This window comes from Cydia strobilella, chromosome 10 (assembly GCF_947568885.1).
Source record: "Cydia strobilella chromosome 10, ilCydStro3.1, whole genome shotgun sequence".
NCBI lineage: Eukaryota > Metazoa > Arthropoda > Insecta > Lepidoptera > Tortricidae > Cydia > Cydia strobilella.
In genome coordinates this window covers 7,420,274-7,441,232 of record NC_086050.1, presented here as the reverse complement: position 1 = coordinate 7,441,232, position 20,959 = coordinate 7,420,274, and the positions used below count along the sequence as shown (strand labels likewise).

General features: G+C 36.3%; 2 protein-coding genes across 6 annotated transcripts; one reads left to right on the top strand and one right to left on the bottom strand.

Annotated features, from left to right (window-relative positions):
• Positions 1 to 5,410: 5,410 nt before the first annotated feature.
• LOC134744607 (organic cation transporter protein-like) lies at positions 5,411 to 9,061 on the top strand. 3 transcript variants are annotated; one of them, XM_063678474.1, is made up of 5 exons: positions 5,623 to 5,823; positions 5,970 to 6,045; positions 6,118 to 6,474; positions 7,340 to 7,747; positions 7,829 to 9,061. In XM_063678474.1, exons 3-5 carry the CDS (start codon positions 6,125 to 6,127, stop codon positions 8,553 to 8,555), a joined length of 1,485 nt encoding a protein of 494 aa, XP_063534544.1. In that variant the 5' UTR covers positions 5,623 to 5,823; positions 5,970 to 6,045; positions 6,118 to 6,124; the 3' UTR covers positions 8,556 to 9,061. The 3 variants fall into 3 exon arrangements, with proteins under 3 accessions (XP_063534543.1, XP_063534544.1, XP_063534542.1); XM_063678473.1 differs by lacking the exons at positions 5,623 to 5,823; positions 5,970 to 6,045 and adding an exon at positions 5,411 to 5,544; XM_063678472.1 differs by lacking the exon at positions 5,970 to 6,045 and having other exon boundaries at positions 5,624 to 5,823.
• On the bottom strand, positions 8,922 to 20,736 carry LOC134744627 (lysocardiolipin acyltransferase 1-like). Of its 3 annotated transcripts, none has more exons than XM_063678508.1 (7): positions 20,431 to 20,736; positions 19,575 to 19,681; positions 19,221 to 19,494; positions 16,787 to 16,983; positions 15,674 to 15,852; positions 14,960 to 15,063; positions 8,922 to 9,364 (listed from the first exon to the last, which is right to left on the bottom strand). In XM_063678508.1, the coding sequence occupies exons 1-7, from the start codon at positions 20,480 to 20,482 to the stop codon at positions 9,120 to 9,122; spliced, it is 1,158 nt and encodes a 385-aa protein (XP_063534578.1). In that variant the 5' UTR covers positions 20,483 to 20,736; the 3' UTR covers positions 8,922 to 9,119. The 3 variants fall into 3 exon arrangements, with proteins under 3 accessions (XP_063534578.1, XP_063534580.1, XP_063534581.1); XM_063678510.1 differs by having other exon boundaries at positions 19,570 to 19,681; positions 20,431 to 20,551; XM_063678511.1 differs by lacking the exon at positions 19,575 to 19,681 and having other exon boundaries at positions 20,431 to 20,552.
• Between the last annotated feature and the right edge of the window lie 223 nt (positions 20,737 to 20,959).

Sequence of the window (20,959 nt, the reverse complement as noted above, 5' to 3'; positions counted from 1 at the left end):
GGTGTATCGTGTATCTTACATGTCTGGACGAAAAAGAAAGCCAAATAAGCTCCAGCTTATCCAACGGATATGTTCGACGCGCCACGTTACGAGTGGTAATTAAATCACATTTCCTGACAGCACATAATATGCCAGAAAAAAATAGTGTTTATACCTAGCGATTGATTATACCCAGTGTTACAAAACTCGTAGTTACGTTGATGTACGTCATTAAAGTGTCATTACACTCGTTACGCAAATCGTAGATAAAACGGGAAACCCTAAAACGGCAGTGACATTTTTAAATGCAATTTATCGTCATTCTTATCAAGGATTATATACAAATATATACTATAATTTAGAATACTTTCCTAATATACTTACGAGTAGATACAAATGTAACACTCCTATCTAATATTGGTCTGAGTGATAAGAACAGTCAAGTGCTCTCAGTATTCTAAATGGGTCATATATTTTACAGAATTTTAAAACCAAAGATGTCACCCATGTGGATATTAAATTTAATAGTTAACAGTTTGTGTGCATGTGTGTTAATTTAATCAGATTGAGCGAAAAATTATCCCGTCTTGAATCATCATTTAAAAGTCAATTCTACTAGCCAACATAATGGTTGGAGAGCCGGCAGTAAAGTTTCGAACCAACGTGATACCGCGATGAGATGCACAATGGTTTCCCATAAAACTGATGCTAAGTCCGAATTTGATAGTCTGCCACGGCGGAACTAGCCGAAAGTACAAAAAAAATAGCCACTTCCGGTGCGAAAAAGGGGGGGTCATTTAACCCATCTGATACTGCAATAAAAGCTATGGCATCAGTTAGAAATTTACTGGTAGATACAGAAAAGCGAAATCTGCCAGTATGATTCCTGCCGGAAGTGCTTGGCATACGCTCTCAAAGGTGACCATCAGGACCCCTAAATTAACCCATCTGATACCAGCATGAAACCAATTCCAGTCGGTAGATATGAACCTTCTCTTCAGGAATATATAAGTCTGCCAGGGCGCTTTCAGCCGAAACACCTTGACATACGAGATTATGTGGCGCAACATCCGTGGTACCCGTATAACCCGTATTTTGGAATTGTACATATTACGGACATTTCAAATACTGCAGGCTTATTAATTTATTACTCTATGCTTATATTTGTATATTATTACGTTATTAATAACACATATTATAATAAATTAAGTTAAAATAAATTAAATAATGTGATTAATAAGATTAATAGTCATTGAATTAGCTATATGAATCGTTTGTCTTTGTCTGTCATTTTGACTTATGTATTTGTAAGAAAAGGATAAAACATAATTTAACTAATTCAGGCTCGTAAAGTTTTACGAATAAGGGGGTATTAGTATTCATAGCTAAATCAGGCTTGTAATGCGACATAAAATTATTTTTGGTGGTTTCTTTTACGCTTGAGGCGTTTTTTCACCTATTTGGTGTATCTAATCACTATCTTATGTAGGGGAGAGAGGGGCAAGACGAGTAAGACGGGGTAGCGGCTTTATATGGCGACACGACTGACCAACCATCAGAATCCCGTTAACGCATGACGATGCGTCGCCATCATAGCAATCAGTTCGCACAGTGACCGGTAAGACAAATGGTGTCGTTAATTATTTATTTACAAAAAAACTGTTTTTGCCATATTCCTTGTTATTTTTAGGGTTCCGTACCCAAAGGGTAAAAACGGGACCCTATAACTAAGAGTCCGCTTTCTGTCTGTCTGTCTGTCTGTCCGTCTGTCACCAGGCTGTATCTCATCAACCGTGATAGCTAGACAGACGAAATTTTCACAGATGATGTATTTCTGTTGCCGTTATAACAAACTAAAACTAATTGTTTATAACACCTGTATTCATTACCTGTAATGCACAATTGATTAATAAATGATTCTAAAAACATAATAAAATAAATATTTAAGTGGGGTTCCCATACAACAAACGTGACTTTTTTGCCATTTTTTGCGTAATGGTATTATGGTACGGAACCTTACGTGCGCGAGTCCGACTCGCACTTGGCCGGTTTTTGTGTTTTATTTGGTTTGCGTTTGTTTCCTTATTATCACCAGCACATATATACTGTTAATTTATTCCTATAGCCCAGCAATCACGCCAACAGCTAAGGACTTGTTTGGTTTCAAGTACGGTTTATTTTACAAAAAACTTTCGAATTTCATTAGGCACATGGGGCAAGATGGGGTACATCTTGACGGCCGTAGTTTTAAAGTGATAAACTGATGAAGAATTGCGGATTTGAATTTATTTATTCTTCAACATCAACATCAACATCAAACATTTATTCAGCAAATAGGCCACAGGGGCACTTTTACATGTCAATTTTTACAAACAATAAAATTAACCCAACAAACAATAAAATTAACAAGGGAAGATGGGGTACATGTTAGCTGTAAACACATTTTCTGTCTCTCAGACGACTTAAGAAATAAAAGTAAAACAGTTCGTGAGAAGTAATCAGACGATGGACCCAAAAGCCAAAAATTTTAGTTTTGTTTAGGCCCTAAATATAATATTTATATGAATCATTCTTATCTTGTCCCGTAGGGGTTCCCCATCTTACCATACTTGGGGGGCAAGATGGAGAGAAGGCACTTTTGGCCATTTTAATTTATTTTTAATTTAATTATCTAACTAGAGAGTTCCTAGTAATTGTTGATTATGAAAGACTGATTACCAAAGATAAAAATAAAAATAACAAAAACTTAAAAAAAATAGCATTTTCAGTTTTATTGGACTTGAAACATTAAGTATCCCGTCATGCCCACCTCTCCCCTACATTTCTTGACGTTGACGCAAAACTGACGTAGTTTAACATTCAGGGTGTTGTTTTATAACACTACAAATTGAGATAACTAAGGTCTGTTTTTTTATTCCGTAGACTAAAATGACGTTTCATATGTAAGACATGACATTTCTTAGTACCACATGAAATGTCATTTTAGTCTACGGATTACGGAATAAAAAACAGAATATAATCTATTGGAGTCTTAGTAATAGGGTCCCGTTTTTACCCTTTGGGTACGGAACCCTAAAAATGATTTAAAATGTTCATATTTGGATTATTGGTAAAAATCGTCCTTGACGTTGAAAATCCTGTCTTTTTACACCCGTTTACAATAAGTATGTAATAATAATAATTTTGTTCATTTTGGTAAATAAAGGATATTGTAATTTGAAATTATTGTATTATTTATATATAAGGTGCTAACAAATTAGCTACAGAAATTTTACGAGATGGTTGGTACTTTACACTAGAACAATTAGCTTTTAATAGAAATTAAGAAAGTTTCTCATAATTTTTATTTTATTTACCGAACAAAATAAATAAACTATAATTCTATCTAAAAAATAATCATCATGTATTTAACGGCTTGTTTGTCTTAAATGTCATTGTCAACGTGTCATTTAATTTATCAGCGTGAAGTGGCCAGTTAAGTTTTATATTTAAAAGAGGTTTTAGAATCTGTTCAATGAGGTCTCATTTAATTATCTCATTAACAGAGTTTTTTTTACAAAGCAAATTTGTTTTCCAATTTTCTCAAAATAACATCATAAAACCTATAATGTTTCATACTTACATATACTTCAGGAGCCGAGTACTATCAACTGTAAAGATATCGGTAGCTAATTTGTTAGCACCTTTATAAGGCAAACAAAGAAGTACAAAGCCGTAAGCAGGTATTAAATTAATGCCCAAATTATATTGTGTATATTAATAAATTTGAAATATATGTTATTAATGGCATAAAAATATACAAATATAAGCATTAGGTAATAAATCATAAGCCTGCAATAATTAAAATGTCTGTAATCTGTACAATTCCAAAATACGGGTTCCACGGATGTTGCTCACATAATCTCGTATGTCAAGGTGTTTCGGCTGAAAGCGCCCTGGCAGACTTATATATTCCTGAAGAGAAGGTTCATATCTACCGACTGGAATTGGTTTCGTGCTGGTATCAGATGGGTTAATTTAGGGGTCCCGATGGTCACCTTTGAGAGCGTATGCCAAGCACTTCCGGCAGGAATCATACTGGCAGATTTCGCTTTTCTGTATCTACCAGTAAATTACTAACTGATGCCATAGCTTTTATTGCAGTATCAGATGGGTTAAATGACCCCCCCTTTTTCGCACCGGAAGTGGCTATTTTTTTTGTACTTTCGGCTAGTTCCGCCGTGGCAGACTATCAAATTCGGACTTAGCATCAGTTTTATGGGAAACCATTGTGCATCTCATCGCGGTATCACGTTGGTTCGAAACTTTACTGCCGGCTCTTCTACCATAAGGAAAATTCATAAATTACATCAAATCACTTTGCCACTTGTGAATAAAATGCAATTTTTTCATTAGTTTTTGAACACTCAAGAGAACATTTACGAGCTGGTGTGGTAAAAATTAAAATGCCTATTTTCTGATACCTAACTTTAAATCAATTTATTAATTTAATAAAAACTCAACTCAATTATTTCGTTACGTTCAGATCAATTTGTCATGATTGGCTGTGACAGACAGACTGACACACGAGTGTTACGGGTTCCGTTTTTTTTTCCTTAGAAGGTACGAACCCCAAAAAGTAATTAAAAACAAAGCTTTCAAAGAACTGAGCACCTCTTACTGCGAAATCTTGAAATCTTAAAAATATAAGACGTCCACATCGCTCGATTAATGATTATCACTAACGAAGAAAATACGTGAGCTATTAATTACGCCATTCAATCCACTAACCACAAAATCATACGTCGTTTCATAATGAAACTACTACTCTGAACAAATAGGTAAATGTATACCTACTTTACAATAACACGACATTTTATATGGTTAGATTAGATTTAAGTATGTAAGTATTTACTGTACCAGTACCAGTGCAAAAGATTTGTTAATGTGTCCACTGTTAAGTCCCCAGCAAGCTCAGCCGAATTTTACCTTCCCATACAAACGGAGTTTCGTTCTCATTTTAAAACTACGTGTTGGATTGTAATGAAAATCTTTACATATACAATGACATGAGGTATATCTAGTCCTGTAATTAGTTTATATAACTCCAGTTTATAAAACAAACGAAATAGAGCTTAAACAAGTTTTGTATGAAAAACTTAAATTCGCTATATTTTTTTAACTATGGTATCTGAAGCTACATTAACTAAATAAAGGACCAGATATACCTTATCCTATTGTGAGTACAAAGTTTCAGAGCAATCTAGCCAGCCGTATTAAAACGAGAGCGTAACTATACTAACTATATAGGTTTGTATGGAGAACCGAGCTTGCTGGGGACTGTTACTATTTTACTATTTATTTTAACACACTGTTACGATTTCTTAATAAACATGCACTTACCAAGATATACCCTGCTCCCACTCGTCCTAATTTTTTTTTCTTTCATTTCTTAACGTAGTTTCATTTTTAAACAGTAGTACTAACTAAATACTTTTTGGCGCGCCAGGGCGGTCAGCAAAGGGTGCGTGATGCATCGTAATTCTCCTTGGTTACTGGAGGGGGACTATCCCACAACATTTCATGGTAAGCATACGTATACCTGAGCCGTAGTATAATGAATGATACATTCTGTCCATTCCGTCTCGATGCTCGATAACAGTGGGTCGGGCGAAGACGTTTGTTCGCTTAGCTATTTATGTATTACGATCGCGAACCCAGAATAAAAGTCGTCGGTACTTTTCTACACAGTTTGTTGCACACGTGTTTTATATCATCAAGGCATATGGAAAAACTATGTACAAAAATATTCATGATTCGACTTTAGTACAAACATTAAAAATAAATCATACTTAGCCAATTTCAGTAAGTAATTCACCATGTGTTTATTTAACGTGTATCACAGTGGTTATTGTGTAGGCAAAGTGTTTTTGTGTGAACGATATTTTAATGGGACCATATGAATACCATATTTATAAAACGTAAGTGTAACGTATATTCCGCTATTTCAGTTCATATCCACACCTCGTTCAATGACGAACTCTGTCGAATATACATTATATCTAAAGACCGTGTAAAATTACCTAGGTAAGTACCAAAAATACCCGTGTTGTTGCCTTTAAATTGCTGTATTTATTTTAATGATTATTTAAATTTCAGCTGAAATATGACGTTCACCGAAGACCGCATTGAGCAAATTATTGGCAGATTCGGGAGATATCAAGCGTGGATATTATTTCTGGTGACTCTAGGACGGTATCCCGCTGAATTCCAGCTGGTGAATGTGGTGTTTCTAGTTCCTAGCGTCGAGTTCGTGTGTAAAGATGCAGACGCGTTCAATGTGACCAACCACTGCCCTTGCCAACAACTGGAGTATGACCAGAGCACCATAATCAGCTCGGTGACGACCGAATGGAACCTTATATGCAACAGGAGTCACCTAGCGAGTTTAGCTCAGTCTATACTCCAGATCGGTATTCTAGCCGGAAGTTTAGCATTTGGACACATTTCAGACAGGTTAGTTAAAAAATATGTTATATGTTCGTGAATTTTTATAGTCAACTTAATGGTATTTACAAAAAAACTCATCGATTGTTCTATACGGCCTTGTATGGACACACACACAGTGTCATGGTCATGGTCTAACCCTGCATTTTCTGTCAATCAATAATCACTTATGCTATTAGATGCGGGCAGTTAAGTAGGTACTAAATACCTTATAATATTTTATCTACCTAGGTAAATACTTGTAGGTATTATAAACCCACTGTATGTATATTCGCACAGTCGCGTCAAAATAAAGGTTGTCTTCGTTAGTTATCTCACTGCAATTATTCAATACATACTTAGTAGAAAAAAATATTGCTTTGCTTTCATTGATCTTAATACCCTAGCGTAAACAGTATACCCGTGAATTTATTGCAAAATATAAAAATGGCGGACTTAATACATAATAAGCATTGCGCGTTAGTACTTAGATAGAACCTGGTCATTTTAATATCCGCATCCGGCCTTCCTTCTTCTGACACGTTCATAGAACGAAGAATTCTAATTCCATTTCTCATCTATGTACTTATTACGAATATTAAAGTTTAAAATTGCACCTACCTTTGCTTGAACCTAAAGTTTATTATGACAAAGTACCACTTGAATTATTCAACATCTCCGTATTGAATTATGCAACTATGTAATGTAGATATGTTTATAATCCGGATCGTACCTACCTGGTCCAACAGATCTCGTTGGCCGTTCAGCGCGAAAACTGCCAGCGTAATGGGGACATTTGAGGCATGTTTATAATTAATGTAGAGAAAGTCATTTATTATATAATGGTTATTGATATCGCCATGATGGCCATAATATGTTAATAAATGTTTTTTAGATACGGACGTAAAATCGCTGTTGTGCTAGCGCTGTTTCTTGAAGCAGTATTTGTCACACTTTCAGCGTTTGTGACTGATTACTGGATGTTCATGGTCAGTCGGTTCTTGATCGGCACAGCGCTCGGCGGAACCATGCTTTGCTGTTTTGTCCTCTTGGTCGAGCTGAGTGGGCGCACGATGAGACCCTACATTATGGGGCTGTGCGAAGTCCCCTACGTGTCGGGCTACGTAGCGCTGCCGATAATAGCGTACTTCGTCAGGGAGTGGAGGCCCTTGCAGCTGGTGACGGGCGCGCCTTGGCTACTCACGCTCGCGTTCTACTGGACGCTGCCTGAGTCTCCCCGGTGGCTCATTACCGTGGGAAGGAAAAAGCAAGCCATCGAACTTCTTACTTACATAGCCAAAAAGTAAGCAACGAAAAATAACTACTAGGTAATCGTATTATTAAATTTTATTATAATTAGAATTAATGAGTCTTTCTATTTCAGAAACAATCGCCCGACTGACAATATCGAAACCATTGTAAACGAAGTTGAGAAGGAATCGATGTCGATACACGAGAAAAAACATGGCAGTTACATCGATCTGTTCAAAACGCCAAAGATCAGAAAATACACTATTATTTCTGCGTTAGTCTGGATGTGCTGTTCCCACACCTTTTTCGGGATAAACCAGTACGTGGGCCATCTTCAGGGTAACCTGTATGTAAACGTGATAGTGACGGCCGCCAGTAACGCCCCTGGAGTGATCATAGTGGTGATTGCCACATTGCACTTCAAAAGGAGAGCGACTCTCATTGCAAGCTTCGCTATCGCCGGGGCGTCGTTTGTAGTTTTCGTCTTAGTTCCTAGCCACTTGCAGTGGGTCACCCTTATGTTTGCCATCATTGGCCAAATGGGTGTTTACACTGCGTTCATGCAAATATACATGTATTCATCGGAAATGTTTCCTACAGTAGTGAGAAACTCTGCATTGGGTTTCTCATCAGTATTCGCTAGACTTGGTGGATTCATAGCGCCATATGTGGTCAATATCGGCATAGAATGGGCATCAATATTAATATTCAGTGCTGCGGCGTTTGGAGCGGCGATCTTGTGTTGTTTCTTCCCAGAAACTAAAGGAGTTGTTTTGTCGAACGCAATAGATCAGGTAGAAGACAAAGATAAAAGGTCATCAGAAAAAATGTACCTTTCATCACCATCACCAGTTTCATAATAATTGATTACTCATATATAGTTAGCATAATAAATCATCAAGTTATAACTTGACTTAATATCATATCATTCTCTTGTCTGTGTCACCAAAATATAACCTTGGTACTTGGACACCCGCATATTCCTTTCCAGCCATTGAAATCAATTGTAAAGAACGAGGCGATTGTTATCATGACAGTGATCTTACCGAGAATTGGAATGATGTTTCAACTGGTTCTCTGAATGCCGTTGCCGACATTGCCGACGCGACGTTTTGCTTTTATCACCTAAAGTGCAATCTCAGAATTCCAGGATACAATTGATACAAACAGAATAAGGATTTCTTTGACGTTATACAGAGGACACAAAGGAAGCACACAAACACGCGAATGTGATATCTAATTTATTGAGCATTTATAATCTTAAAATATGTACGTATGTGATAATGGAATGGTTAATGTATATTCCTAAATAAGTAGGTACAATCTTTGGCATATAATGAGAATTCACAGAATATAATTTAAGTACCTACACAACTTTTCTTAATTTACACATCTCATTTTTACCTAATGAAATAATAGACTTGCTACACCTTTAGACTTTCGGATAGTTTATATTGAATGTTTTGAAACCCGCCGAAGTACCATGTAACGAATATAAATAAGAGTGTGTGATAGAGGACCCAGAAGCGGAACAGGACGTTTGTGAGCAGCGCGTAGGCGAACAGAGCGTCGACTAGCAGCCAGAAGATGAACCCGAGCAGCGCCACGTGGAGGGAGCGCGGCGGCCGCTCCGCGGTAGGCTCCTTAGTTGTGCTGTCTACGAACTGGCCTGAAAACAAGTCGAATTCCCAGAAACTATACCAGCATTATATACCGGTTTTGCGGCTATTTAAATGTAGAGAACAAAACAAAAAAAATATTTTTTCCTTTACGGTCAGATCGGTGTCGATATCTGCTGAATTTAGTTAAGGCTGCCCGCCGACCAGCGGCAAGAAAGCAAGTAGCGATCGACTATTTCCTTGCCCGAGTCACAAGTACATACGTGTATAAATGTAGATCCAGTATGAATCAAAGAGATGCATTTTTTTTTATTTATATTTCAATAGTATAGCTTACAGTCAACAGAAGTAATTAGGCAAGTACTTTTATCTTTGATCGCGATGACAGTTTACTCAAGGCGAGGGTTTTTTTATAGGTTAAACTCCCCCGCTAAGCAAATATGTATTCGCTTATCGCTAGTTGCTTCTCTATTTACCCTAGCTTCTATACTACTACTATTATTACTAAGGGTAAATTTACGTCAGAATACCACTTTGTCTATTTCAAATTATGCAATGCCTTACATAATATATACATAATAATATTGACAAACGATAAAATTACCTTTGCCTTAAGGGGCTACCCGAGGTTTTCATCGATTTTTGACAAGTTTTGAATCGTATCTCCTACTTTTGTACTACATATAGAATTATAAGACAAACGGCTATCGTTTCTACAATCTTTTATCTCAATTTTTGTCTACCGGATTTTGAAAGAAATGAATACTTATTTATTTATGATTCTTTTAAACATTGTCTAAAAAACACTTGTTTCGTATCTCGATTGCTGTGAAGGATCTTACAGATACGAAATCTACATATTTGGGTTCGTCTATGACGTCTCTAAAAATGTGTCTAAGGTTTTAATTTTAAACTAATTAACCCAAAAGTTATGGCCAGAAAACCAGTTTTTTGGCCTAAAATTGTTCAACTTTGATGCCAAATATCTTGAAAACAATGAACTTTGAAGTAAATACGGGATACTATATTGCTTAAAGCGATTGCTGTTATTATGATAAGCTACAAAAAACATTAGAAACTAAGGGCTTCGGATCGAAGGTCATTGGGGCATGGGATCCCCTTAAATGGAAATACATATTATTGTTACAAAATTACTGTCTGTAATACATATTATTGTTACAAAATTACTGTAAACCATTACTGTAATAAGTAAGTATACCTAATAACACATGCGGAATAATAGATAATCGGTGTTCGCCTACCTACTGTAGATAATGATGACAGAAATAAGCAAAAGTTAGTATCAAAAAGGTTCATCCAGCAGTTTTTGAAAAATCGTAGCGCATTTTGAGATCACAATTAATACGGTTGCCTTAAATTTAATTAGCAATCTTGAGGCCTTTTTCTAGTAACTTCATCAATTCTAAACCTGTTTTTTTTAAAGTAGTCAATTCATGAATGAAAAACGTGATAGAATATTGCCGAGCCATTAAAACCATACTGATAACTTATGTTTATTTTGCGATAGCAAAGACCTATGTAACTGAATACAGTCTAAAGAAAAAACGTGCCTCGATAATCAAGAAAAATTTATTCTCGGACAGATGGCGCCTACACCTTTGGCGTATTCTGGGCTAGATGGCGTTGACGGTTTTGTTTAACATATCATTGAAAGCACATATAAAAATAATAAATACAAATAAAGAAATCATTTATCCATATATACAGTGTCCCTAGCCATTGGACACAGCCGATATGTACATATGCATTAGGGTATTTAGAACCAGCATACAAAGTATCATAACAACCGGTGTAGCGGTTACGAAGAAATTTACAAATTTATTACGATTTTTTACTTTGGAGCAGCCTGTGTTAGTATAGCTCCTGAGGTAATAAATAGTATTTTAAACCTTCTTCGACCTTTTTGATTATCTTTTTTAGGGTTCCGTACCTAAAGGGTAAAAACGGGACCGTCGGGACCCTATTACTAAGACTCCGCTGTATGTCTGCCCGTCTGTCCGTCTGTCTGTCACCAGGCTGTATCTCATGAACCGTGACAGCTAGACAGTTGAAATTTTCACTGTTGATGTATTTCTGTTGCCGCTATAACAACAAATACTCAAAAGTACGGAACCCTCGGTGCGCGAGTCCGACTCGCACTTGTCCGGTTTTATTTATAACTAACTAATAAGATTCTGACTTTTGACAAATGTCATCATTGCCGCACATTTTCGAACAAATAGATTAGTTATTCTGTGCAAATAGGGAATATTACGCGAAACTCTGCGTAGGGGGCACCAGGGCGCCACTACCACAATCTGAAACTATCGTGAAACAAGAAAATTTCTTTATCTAACATCTCTGTCACTCTTGCATATTCGAGCGATAAAGGTTCGGATTCGCGTTTCCCGGTAGGTCCTCTCCCTCTGTAAACAAACCGCCTTGGTGCATCAATGTCATATTTTATTATCTCTGAAAACTTGTCAAAAACCTGTTTCATTTCATTTCATTTCATTTATTTATTTGCGTCAAACACATAAAAATGCATGCAAATACAATTAAAAAAAACAAAGATCACAGAAATACATATTAGAAATAATAATACACACACACACATCTTAAAATTATGTAACGTAGTTATAATCAACCAATGTGATGTATTATATGATACTAGTCCAAGTGAAATATATTAATCGTAATTGTAATTGTTATTGCATGCATTAAAATTAAATTCAATAATAGAATTATTTTCAGTCTAACATATGTGCTAGACTGATAATTAATTGTTATGTAGGTACTATAAAATTTGCGCATCGTTTAATCACGATAGAATACTGTTCAATATACTACAATAACATCCTGTAACTAAAATTAAGTATTCTTGCAAATAAATGATATTGATTGATTGATTAAAATTAGACAGGTAAGTTTAAAAATAATACATTAATACAAGGATCACAAATAATAAAAACTATTGTAAAAAAACAATAATAATGTCAAATCAAATATTAGATTATTATAGAAGAACAAAATGCGTTTAATAATAAAAGAGATGTCAGGTACATTGGTCAAAAAACTTATAATAGTATTCATTTATGGAATAAAAAGGACGGCTCAAGAAATATTCTTTAACTGCTTTGTCAAAAGTTTTAAAATCTACTATACTTTTAATTTCGTCAGTCAATGGATTGTATACTCTTATTACAGTATTATTTAAGCTTTTATCAAAATTTACATAATGTGCTTCATATTTCTAATTCGCAGTGTGTAATGGTTAAGGGGCCCACTGACTATCAGTTCGCCGGACGATATCGGCCTGTCAGTTAGAACAAAAATTTGACAGTTCCGAACAACTGACAGGCCGATATCGTCCGGCGGACTGATAGTCTGTGGGCCCCTTTAATGGTCGTACCCTGTTCCGCGTACAAGTCTTTGTTGGTGAACACATAAACACATATCCTGTATAGGTACATAGAAATTACAGTCAAAATTTTGTTCTTCATAAATATATTACGGTGCGATTCAGGTATAGTACGGCATCCTTCGACTATTCTTAGGGCTTTTTTTTGCTTGAGCAGAAGTGAATTTATATTGGTTCCGTTGTTCCGTTTCCCCAGACCTCAATGCAATATCTAATTATGCTTTCGAAGTATGAAAAGTACAAAGTTAGTAAGACTTCCTTGCTTGCAATGTTCATTAGGGATTTCATAGCATAACAAATGTTAAAGGTACAGTACTTATGTATAAGTTACTCTATGGTTTACTAAAAAGGCTAGTCCCGCACTCTGGTGGCAGAACATTGCAGTAATATCCCCTTTTTTTAACCGACTTCAAGATTTCAAACTCCGTCATTTCTGGACCGATTTTGAAAATTCTTTTTTTGATTGTAAGTATATACATACAGATTGGTCCCGTTTTTGTCAAAAAGCAGTTCTGATGATGGGATCCATGAGGAATCGAGGGAACTCCTCAAATGTTAAAGGCATACATATAGTGATTTAGTATTTTCATCAACAAATCAAGCACTTACATTTAAAAAAGTGACATTTGATGAAGTGGAACTGCTGATGATGATCAGAACGGAACTCTTCAATGACGCATAGTTCACGTTTGGCGATTTGTCCTCTTCGTTATGTTTGTTAAGCAAGTTAGGTTTTCAAGAAACATTTTTGTCAAGCTCGAGTTCTGATGATGGGATCCATGAGGAATCGAGGGAACTCCTCAAATGTGAAAGGCATACATATAGTGATTTTTGTATTTTTATAAACAAATCCAGCACTTCCATTTTAAAAAGTGACATTTGATGAAGTGGAACTGCTGATGATGATCAGAATGGAACTCTTTAATGACGCATAGCTTACGTTTGGCGATTTGTCCTCTTACTCCTCTTCTTTATGTTTGTTAAGCAACTTAAGTTTTTAAGACATATTTTTGTCAAGCTCGAGTTCTGATGATGAGACCCACGAGGAACCGAGGGAACTCCTCAAATGTGAGAGGCATACATATAGTGATTTTTGTTTATTTATTTATTTAATCTTTATTGCACAAAAGAAAATACAATCGTACAAAAGGCGGACTTAATGCTATGAGGCATTCTCTACCAGTCAACCTTCGGGCAAAGCAGAGAATTTGTAGGCGGTGCAACATAGTGATTACATATATACAAGTTTTATCAACATATCCAGCATTTACATTTAAAAAAAGTGACATTTGATGAAATGGAAACTGCTGATAATGATCAGAATGGAACTCTTCAATGACACAATGACACATAGTTCACGTTTGGCGATTTGTTCTCTTCCTTATGGACCCAGACCTAAACTTGGATCCGGACTCGGACCCGGACCCGGGTCTGAACATGGACCCAAAATTGGACCCGGACAGCCGGACACGGACCCGGACTCTGATCCGGACCCGGAAATGCTACTAGAAAAGTGGGTTAGGTGGGTGGTTGGGTTTTGAACTGCGATTCTCACAGAACAGAACTGCTATCAGAAAAGTAGGTTAGGTTAGAGCTGTGACCCTTACAGATACGAAATGCTATCAGAAAAGTAGGTTAGGTTAGAACTGCGACCCTTACAGAAACGAAATGCTACTAGAAAAGTGGGTGGTTTTACCTCCTTTTCTACATTATTAGGCAAAAGATGCTGTCTTTTTCATTTCATTGTCTGGAATCTAAGAGTGCACCATCAACAATAAGTGAACTTTTAGCGGCATCCCCCATTGAAGTCGGTTTTTTTTCTTAAAAATTATGTTGTAGATTATTGGAAATAACTTTTGTTTGAAAATTTTTTTTTTTTACTTTTGTTATAATTAAAAAAATATTCACGTTAGAAAATTCCTGAAAAGTAACCCTACGTGGGATTCCAGGGTTTGTCCAATGGCTAAGGACATCCTGTATATATATTTTTTGGTATTACTATACATTTTAATTTTTAGTTTTAATCGTGTGTCGATAGATGGCAGTTACTGTGACTACAAAATGTACTATGACAGTAACCCTCTATCCTATTTATTCTCTTTGGCGATAGTAATGAACCAGTCTCCTTCTTCAGGCCAATAAAGATTACTGTCATATCTTTACAAAAGACACTTAGCCACTTGATCCTTAAAATTGTAAATCAAAGATTTAAACTGGTTCCTACCGTTTTTATGGAATTTCCGTAAACTGGTTTCTTTTTCGCGCCAACGGTCATTCAGCCATGACTTGAGCATATCGTCTTCGAGTGGAAGATCGTCAATGGCGTAGCTGGAAACAAATATTTAGAAGTATTTATCAGGGATTGTACGGACAATTATTTTCAATTCCTAGTTGACGGTTCAATAGAAGTAAGCGTATTTTCTAGTTTCGTACTAACTAGTTACTACTACTAGGATTACCTATACCTTACATTACATTATACCTTACTTTACCAGGATTGCTGTCCAATAGCAATTAATTTCCCGTTTTTTTGAAATATCAAAACATCATTTAGTATTACGAAAGAAAAACAGTGAAAAAAAATTACTTACCGAATAAACATGTCTAATTAGGTACTAGGTACTTACATAATTATACCTAGTATATTGTAGTAGTATTACTGCGGGACTTAGTCAATCTGTGTCAAGAATGTCCTATAATACTTATTTATTTTATTTCATTTATTTAGTACATGTATGATCTGTGTAGGTATAGTTAGTAGAGCTAATATTCTTATGTAGGTAAAGTTGAAAAAAGTTCAACTGATATTAGTTCAAAGATGTAGCTACCAATGTGATCTCGACGCCATAAGCACGAGGGTAGAACAAGTAGGTATCCTGACTCAGTCAGAGACACAAGTGACGTCTTAATGACGTATAAATGCTACCTGGGGACATACCGCTTAAAGTGGAAGTAGATGTGTTTCGGCATATGCCCTCGCAGCAGGTCGGCCTCGGTCTGCGCGGGGACATCGTACGCTACGGTGACGTCATATACAGACGCGAGCCCGGCACCGCGGAGCCGTGAGCACAGCGCTGCGAACCCTGTGGTGCGGGGGTGAAGCACGTACTCGTACAACTGCAAATTAATTAAAACAATAACTATTGTCCCATTGAAAATGTGCTGCAGATAACAGAGATGCACAATACAATTTTTTAAATGTATTGATCTATTGCGCAGTGTGCAGTAAAACACCGAGACTCGAGATATCAATAGCCACAGTAATAAAAATGAGTAGGTAAAGATCGTAAGAGAGAAAGTGATACAAAAGGGAGGTCACGACCCTCAATACTGAGGAATACGACGCAAGGAAGTAACTAGCACTTTTGTATTGCTGTACGTAATGGTTAGTAGGTATACCTATTCAGATGTGTCTCTCCGACACATTGTGTTTTGTATACCTACTAGTAAGATACCACAGTTATTTTATTAAGATCACATTTAAGCATACCGATACCGATCTGTCGGTGTCAAGTGACATTTTTTTAAAACCAAAAACGTTACTTGACACTGACTGACAGATCGATATCGTGTCGCTGACACATCTTAGGGTGGTATCCCACCTGTCCAATTTCTTTGTCCAATGTGTATTTGTATCTCACATTTTGCTTAGTGAGAGAGTGAGACACACTGCACATTCGACCAAGATATTGGACAGGTGGAACTCGGGTTACCAGACGTCAGAAATTTTCCTGACATGTCAGGAATTTTTTGCCGTTTGTCAGGATTGCGGCCGGAATACGAAAATGTCAGGAATTATTAATGAATTAACAGACTTTTGATAATGCACCTAAAAATATACATTATTTAAAAAAACGTAAATCCAAAACAAATTTAAACAATGTACGTATACCCCCGTCATCACCTCACCGATATAAGCGTCAGGAAAAATATTCGCAAATCAGGAATTTTGTCCGGAAATTCAAAATTTGAACAACCCTGCAACCCTGGGTGGAACACCAAACTTATAAGCATTGTTTGAATTAGGCCGCAGTAATTAAACAGTACTCACTAGCAAGTTATGTGTTGTTGCGAATCTCTCGCTGCGTCGTTTATTCTCCTCGCTCAAGTCCGTTCCTTCCGGGAACAGCACTATTCGACAGGGGCAGCTCAGTCTCTTGTAGTAGGCTACGAACTGCGCCAGGCTCAGCTGATCCTCGCGCCAATTCCTCTTGACGTATAGGAAAAAGTTCAGCTGCATTATCCAGCCTGCAACAAAAACACTCTTACTCGTAACCCATTTCAGCTAGGTATAAGAACTGACTAGTTCTGTGGAACTGACATAAAATAGAATAGAATAAAATCGTAACGTTTAAACAACAACAACTAAAACACTTTATAACATCACTGAAAAGGTTTCTACTCAGGTAGGTTTGGATTCCTTGACAATGGTTTTCCGTGGCAACCCTTCCAAAAAACGCGATAAAGCTATACAAATAATATAATATAAAATAAGTTCTTATACCGGGTGTTTCCTGTAACACGAGCAAATAATTAAACATAGATTGTACTCTTAAAACTGATCAACTGTTCAGGGACTTAAAAAAACTTGTGTTTTGATTTTTAGTACCTACACGTTAAAGTTTATTCTAAGACATGTATTGCGAATTTTGTTTTGTTTAAGGCCTGAAAAGCAACGTCAATTACACTGATGATGGCGTCCATTGAAAATAATATTAAATTTGTATGAAAAAATGCAAATCTATACACCGTGTTTTTATTTAATTCCGTTATACCCCGGGGTATGGCTAAGTACATTTAGGAAAAGTAAATGGCAGTTAATTTTCAAAAAAAGAATTTTTTTTCGGGTTAAAGATTTATTATTCTCAAAAGAAACAAACACAATATTTCAGAGAAACATTTCACTTCATGAGACTTAAAAACTATTTTCATAAATGCCATGCAACTGTGCCCGTTAGCATTGAATTTATACTTACATTAAATATTTACATTATTTACAAATATCACAATAATAAAATTCACAAAGATAAAAGTGGGTAATTATTGCACTACTAACCAATAGAGGGACGGGTAGAATATAATATTTTTATTAAAAAAAAGTAATTAAATGTTGGATATAGCGTTATTGTAACACGGGCATTACATTTAACCAACGATATATATATAACTCCGTATCAAATGGATACAGTCTAAGGAAAAAACGTGCCTAGAAAATCACGAAAATTTGATTCTCGATCAGATGGCGCCACTACCTTTGACCTACTCTCGTATAGAGGGCGTTGATGGTTTAGTTTGTTATTTAACAATTTTAACGCATATCAGTGAAAGGACATGGGTCAAATCATATAAAAATAATTAATGCAAATAAAAAAAATCATTTATCCATTTTTAAATACATTTTATCGTATTTTTATAAATCTTCATTTTTAGTTGTCGATAGATAGCAGTGAATTTACTATGGTTACAAAATTTACTATGTCAGTACCGCTCTATCCTATTATATCCTCTTTGATTTAACTCAACCAAAAAATTTAAAACTGTGACATATCAATGATATTTCGAACATCGATCGTAGGTAGTTTTGACCCAGCGTTTTATCGTTTGAGGAGTACAATCTGTTTTAATTATTTGCTGGTGTCACAGGAAACACCCGGTATGTTAATAAATTAATATAAACATATGACATCTCTAGTAATATTTAATGTCTAAAATCAGCCACAAAAGAAAACATAAATAAGTATGTCATGAGCCCATGAAGAGTCAGCTTGGTCCGAGTGTCTTTTCAAAAGGGTTTATTTCTCTTTGAAAACCATACAAAAATAAGCCTTGTGTGTCTTTTCACGAGGCTTATTTTTGTATGGTTTTTATAGAGAAATAAACGTCATTACAACGCCGTTCGACTAAAAAAAGTTAAATGAAATATGAACGATGGAAATATGGCAATAACTAATATATACTAATTCAAATTAAAAGTGAAACAAACTCTACCGAAAGCTTATAATTATGGTTAGGTATAATATATCGACTAGATAGAAAACAATCTTAAAATGAACGCCTCTAACATTAACACATGGGGTAAGCTAAACACATTAGAGGATGATCAATTTACTCGTAAGGTTGGTATAAATTAACCATAGATATTACAGTTTCTTAAAATTTCAGCGCCTTGACAGAAACATAAGGCAATGAGCTACAATGTGTGGTAGCTCAAGATAAGCCTACAGTTTTCAGGACTTTTATTATTATCAATGATATTTTCTTTCTTTGTACAACGAGAGGGCAAAAATGTTTTTTGCTACGACTGCTACGAGAATCATTTTTGATTCGTGAACATGCCAAATTCCAATATAATTAAATCATGAGCGTCATGAGGTGTTCTGATTTTGAACAATAAGCGTAGCTGTAGAAAGAAACACGAGTTACAAATAACTTTACACTAAACTTTACAATGAAATGAAAGTCACTTTTACATTTTTAAAACCTACCCATTCCGGGAACGGCCTTTAGCTCGTCCTTTAATACGAACTTGATCTTAGATCGTCCACCGACATCCAGTATATGGCACTCTGTAGTTTCTGCATTAGGTTTCTTTTTACATGCACACTCGATACCGCTTTGAGTAGCGTGGTACAATGCTATCCAAACATAATTCCAGTCCACTCGTGTGCGATGGTTCATAACAATGATGGTCCTTTCATCCGGATTTACGTAATCACCATAGTGATGCATTTCCGCGTTAGAGCACCATTGGAAAAGCGCCTGAAAAGTGAAATTATCAGTCAATAAGTTGTCTAACAACAAAAAAGAATCTCACATATCCAAAATAACCACTACCTTACCACTGGATACAATTCCCATAACGCAAAAAGGACATCAACAATCTTCCTATATAGTTTGTGATTGAAGAACATTAGATACATGACCGGACAGTACAAGATATAGAATCCTGAAACAAAAGGTCACCAGAGACGTGTAAAAAAGTTTTTCCGGCAAATCAAACAATATGTTGTCATTTGTCACATCTTAACAGGCGGCTTAGCCAAGGTGACAATCGCTTGCGCTTCGCTATCGAATCGCTTTGTGTCTCTATCACTCTTCCATATTAGTGTGACAGTGACAGTTGCGTTTCGTTCGCTACAGAGCGTTAGCGATTGGCATGTTGTCTACGCGGTCAGGCTTCTTATCAATTGCGCGTTCACAATTTTAGTTGATTACCTGTATAATTTTAACTAATTTTTAATTTACTATGTCTATGACTGCCCCAAAGCCAGATGTGCCAGTAAATCGTGGAGTCCCAGTAGTGCAGTACCAGGTTCCGCTGTTCCTGATATTTTTTATTTGACGTGACTTGATGAACTTTTTTATACATATATATAGGTATAATATTAATCGGCCTCCTAGACTAGTCGGTAGACTCGGTAGTGAGCCTGCTTACGAAGCCGGAGGTCCAAGGTTGAAATCCTGGTAACGGGATTTATTTGTGTATTTATCACAGATATTTGTTCCTCAGTGTTCAAATGTTTTCTATGAACTCATACAAAAAGATTCATCTTATTCTTAAATAAGTATTTATTTATATCTATCGATCTATTACATTTATCGTCGTCTAGACGTTTAGTGCGTCGTTTATGGGTCTAGGTCGCTTTGTGGAAGATTGTCCTATCATATTAAATCAGATAGTAACTTATGACTTACCAGCTAGTATGGTGTAATACCATGCAGCACAGAGGAGCAGCCCGGGCGCCATGGCGCCGCTCACTGGCAGCGCCGAACAGCCTATCCATTCACATCTCAGCTTGTCCCACCTGTGACTTGCTTTCCAGTATAACAAGATTTCGAAATTCGTAATCACTAGACGTATTCAGGGATCAAATTATTTCCTGCAAGCTTGTGAATATGTCGCGTGTAAGCGTTGTCAATAACAGGCCAGAAGCCCTGCCGATGCATGTATTAGAACCCCTACGTGACTCCACTAAACCGTATTAGACAACACCTTCTGAAACTTTATTCACTTACACCACGAACGTATCATCCTGAAATTTGATTTTAGCTGAGGCACTATATTCTAGGTATACTATAACATCGGTACGTTCATTGCTGGCCCCTGTTAATTAAGGAAAGTCACCTCTGTTGCCTTTAAAAACCGGCCAAGCGCGAGTCGGACTCGCACACGAAGGGTTTCGTACTATTACGCAAAAAACGGACAAAAAAATCACGTTTGTTG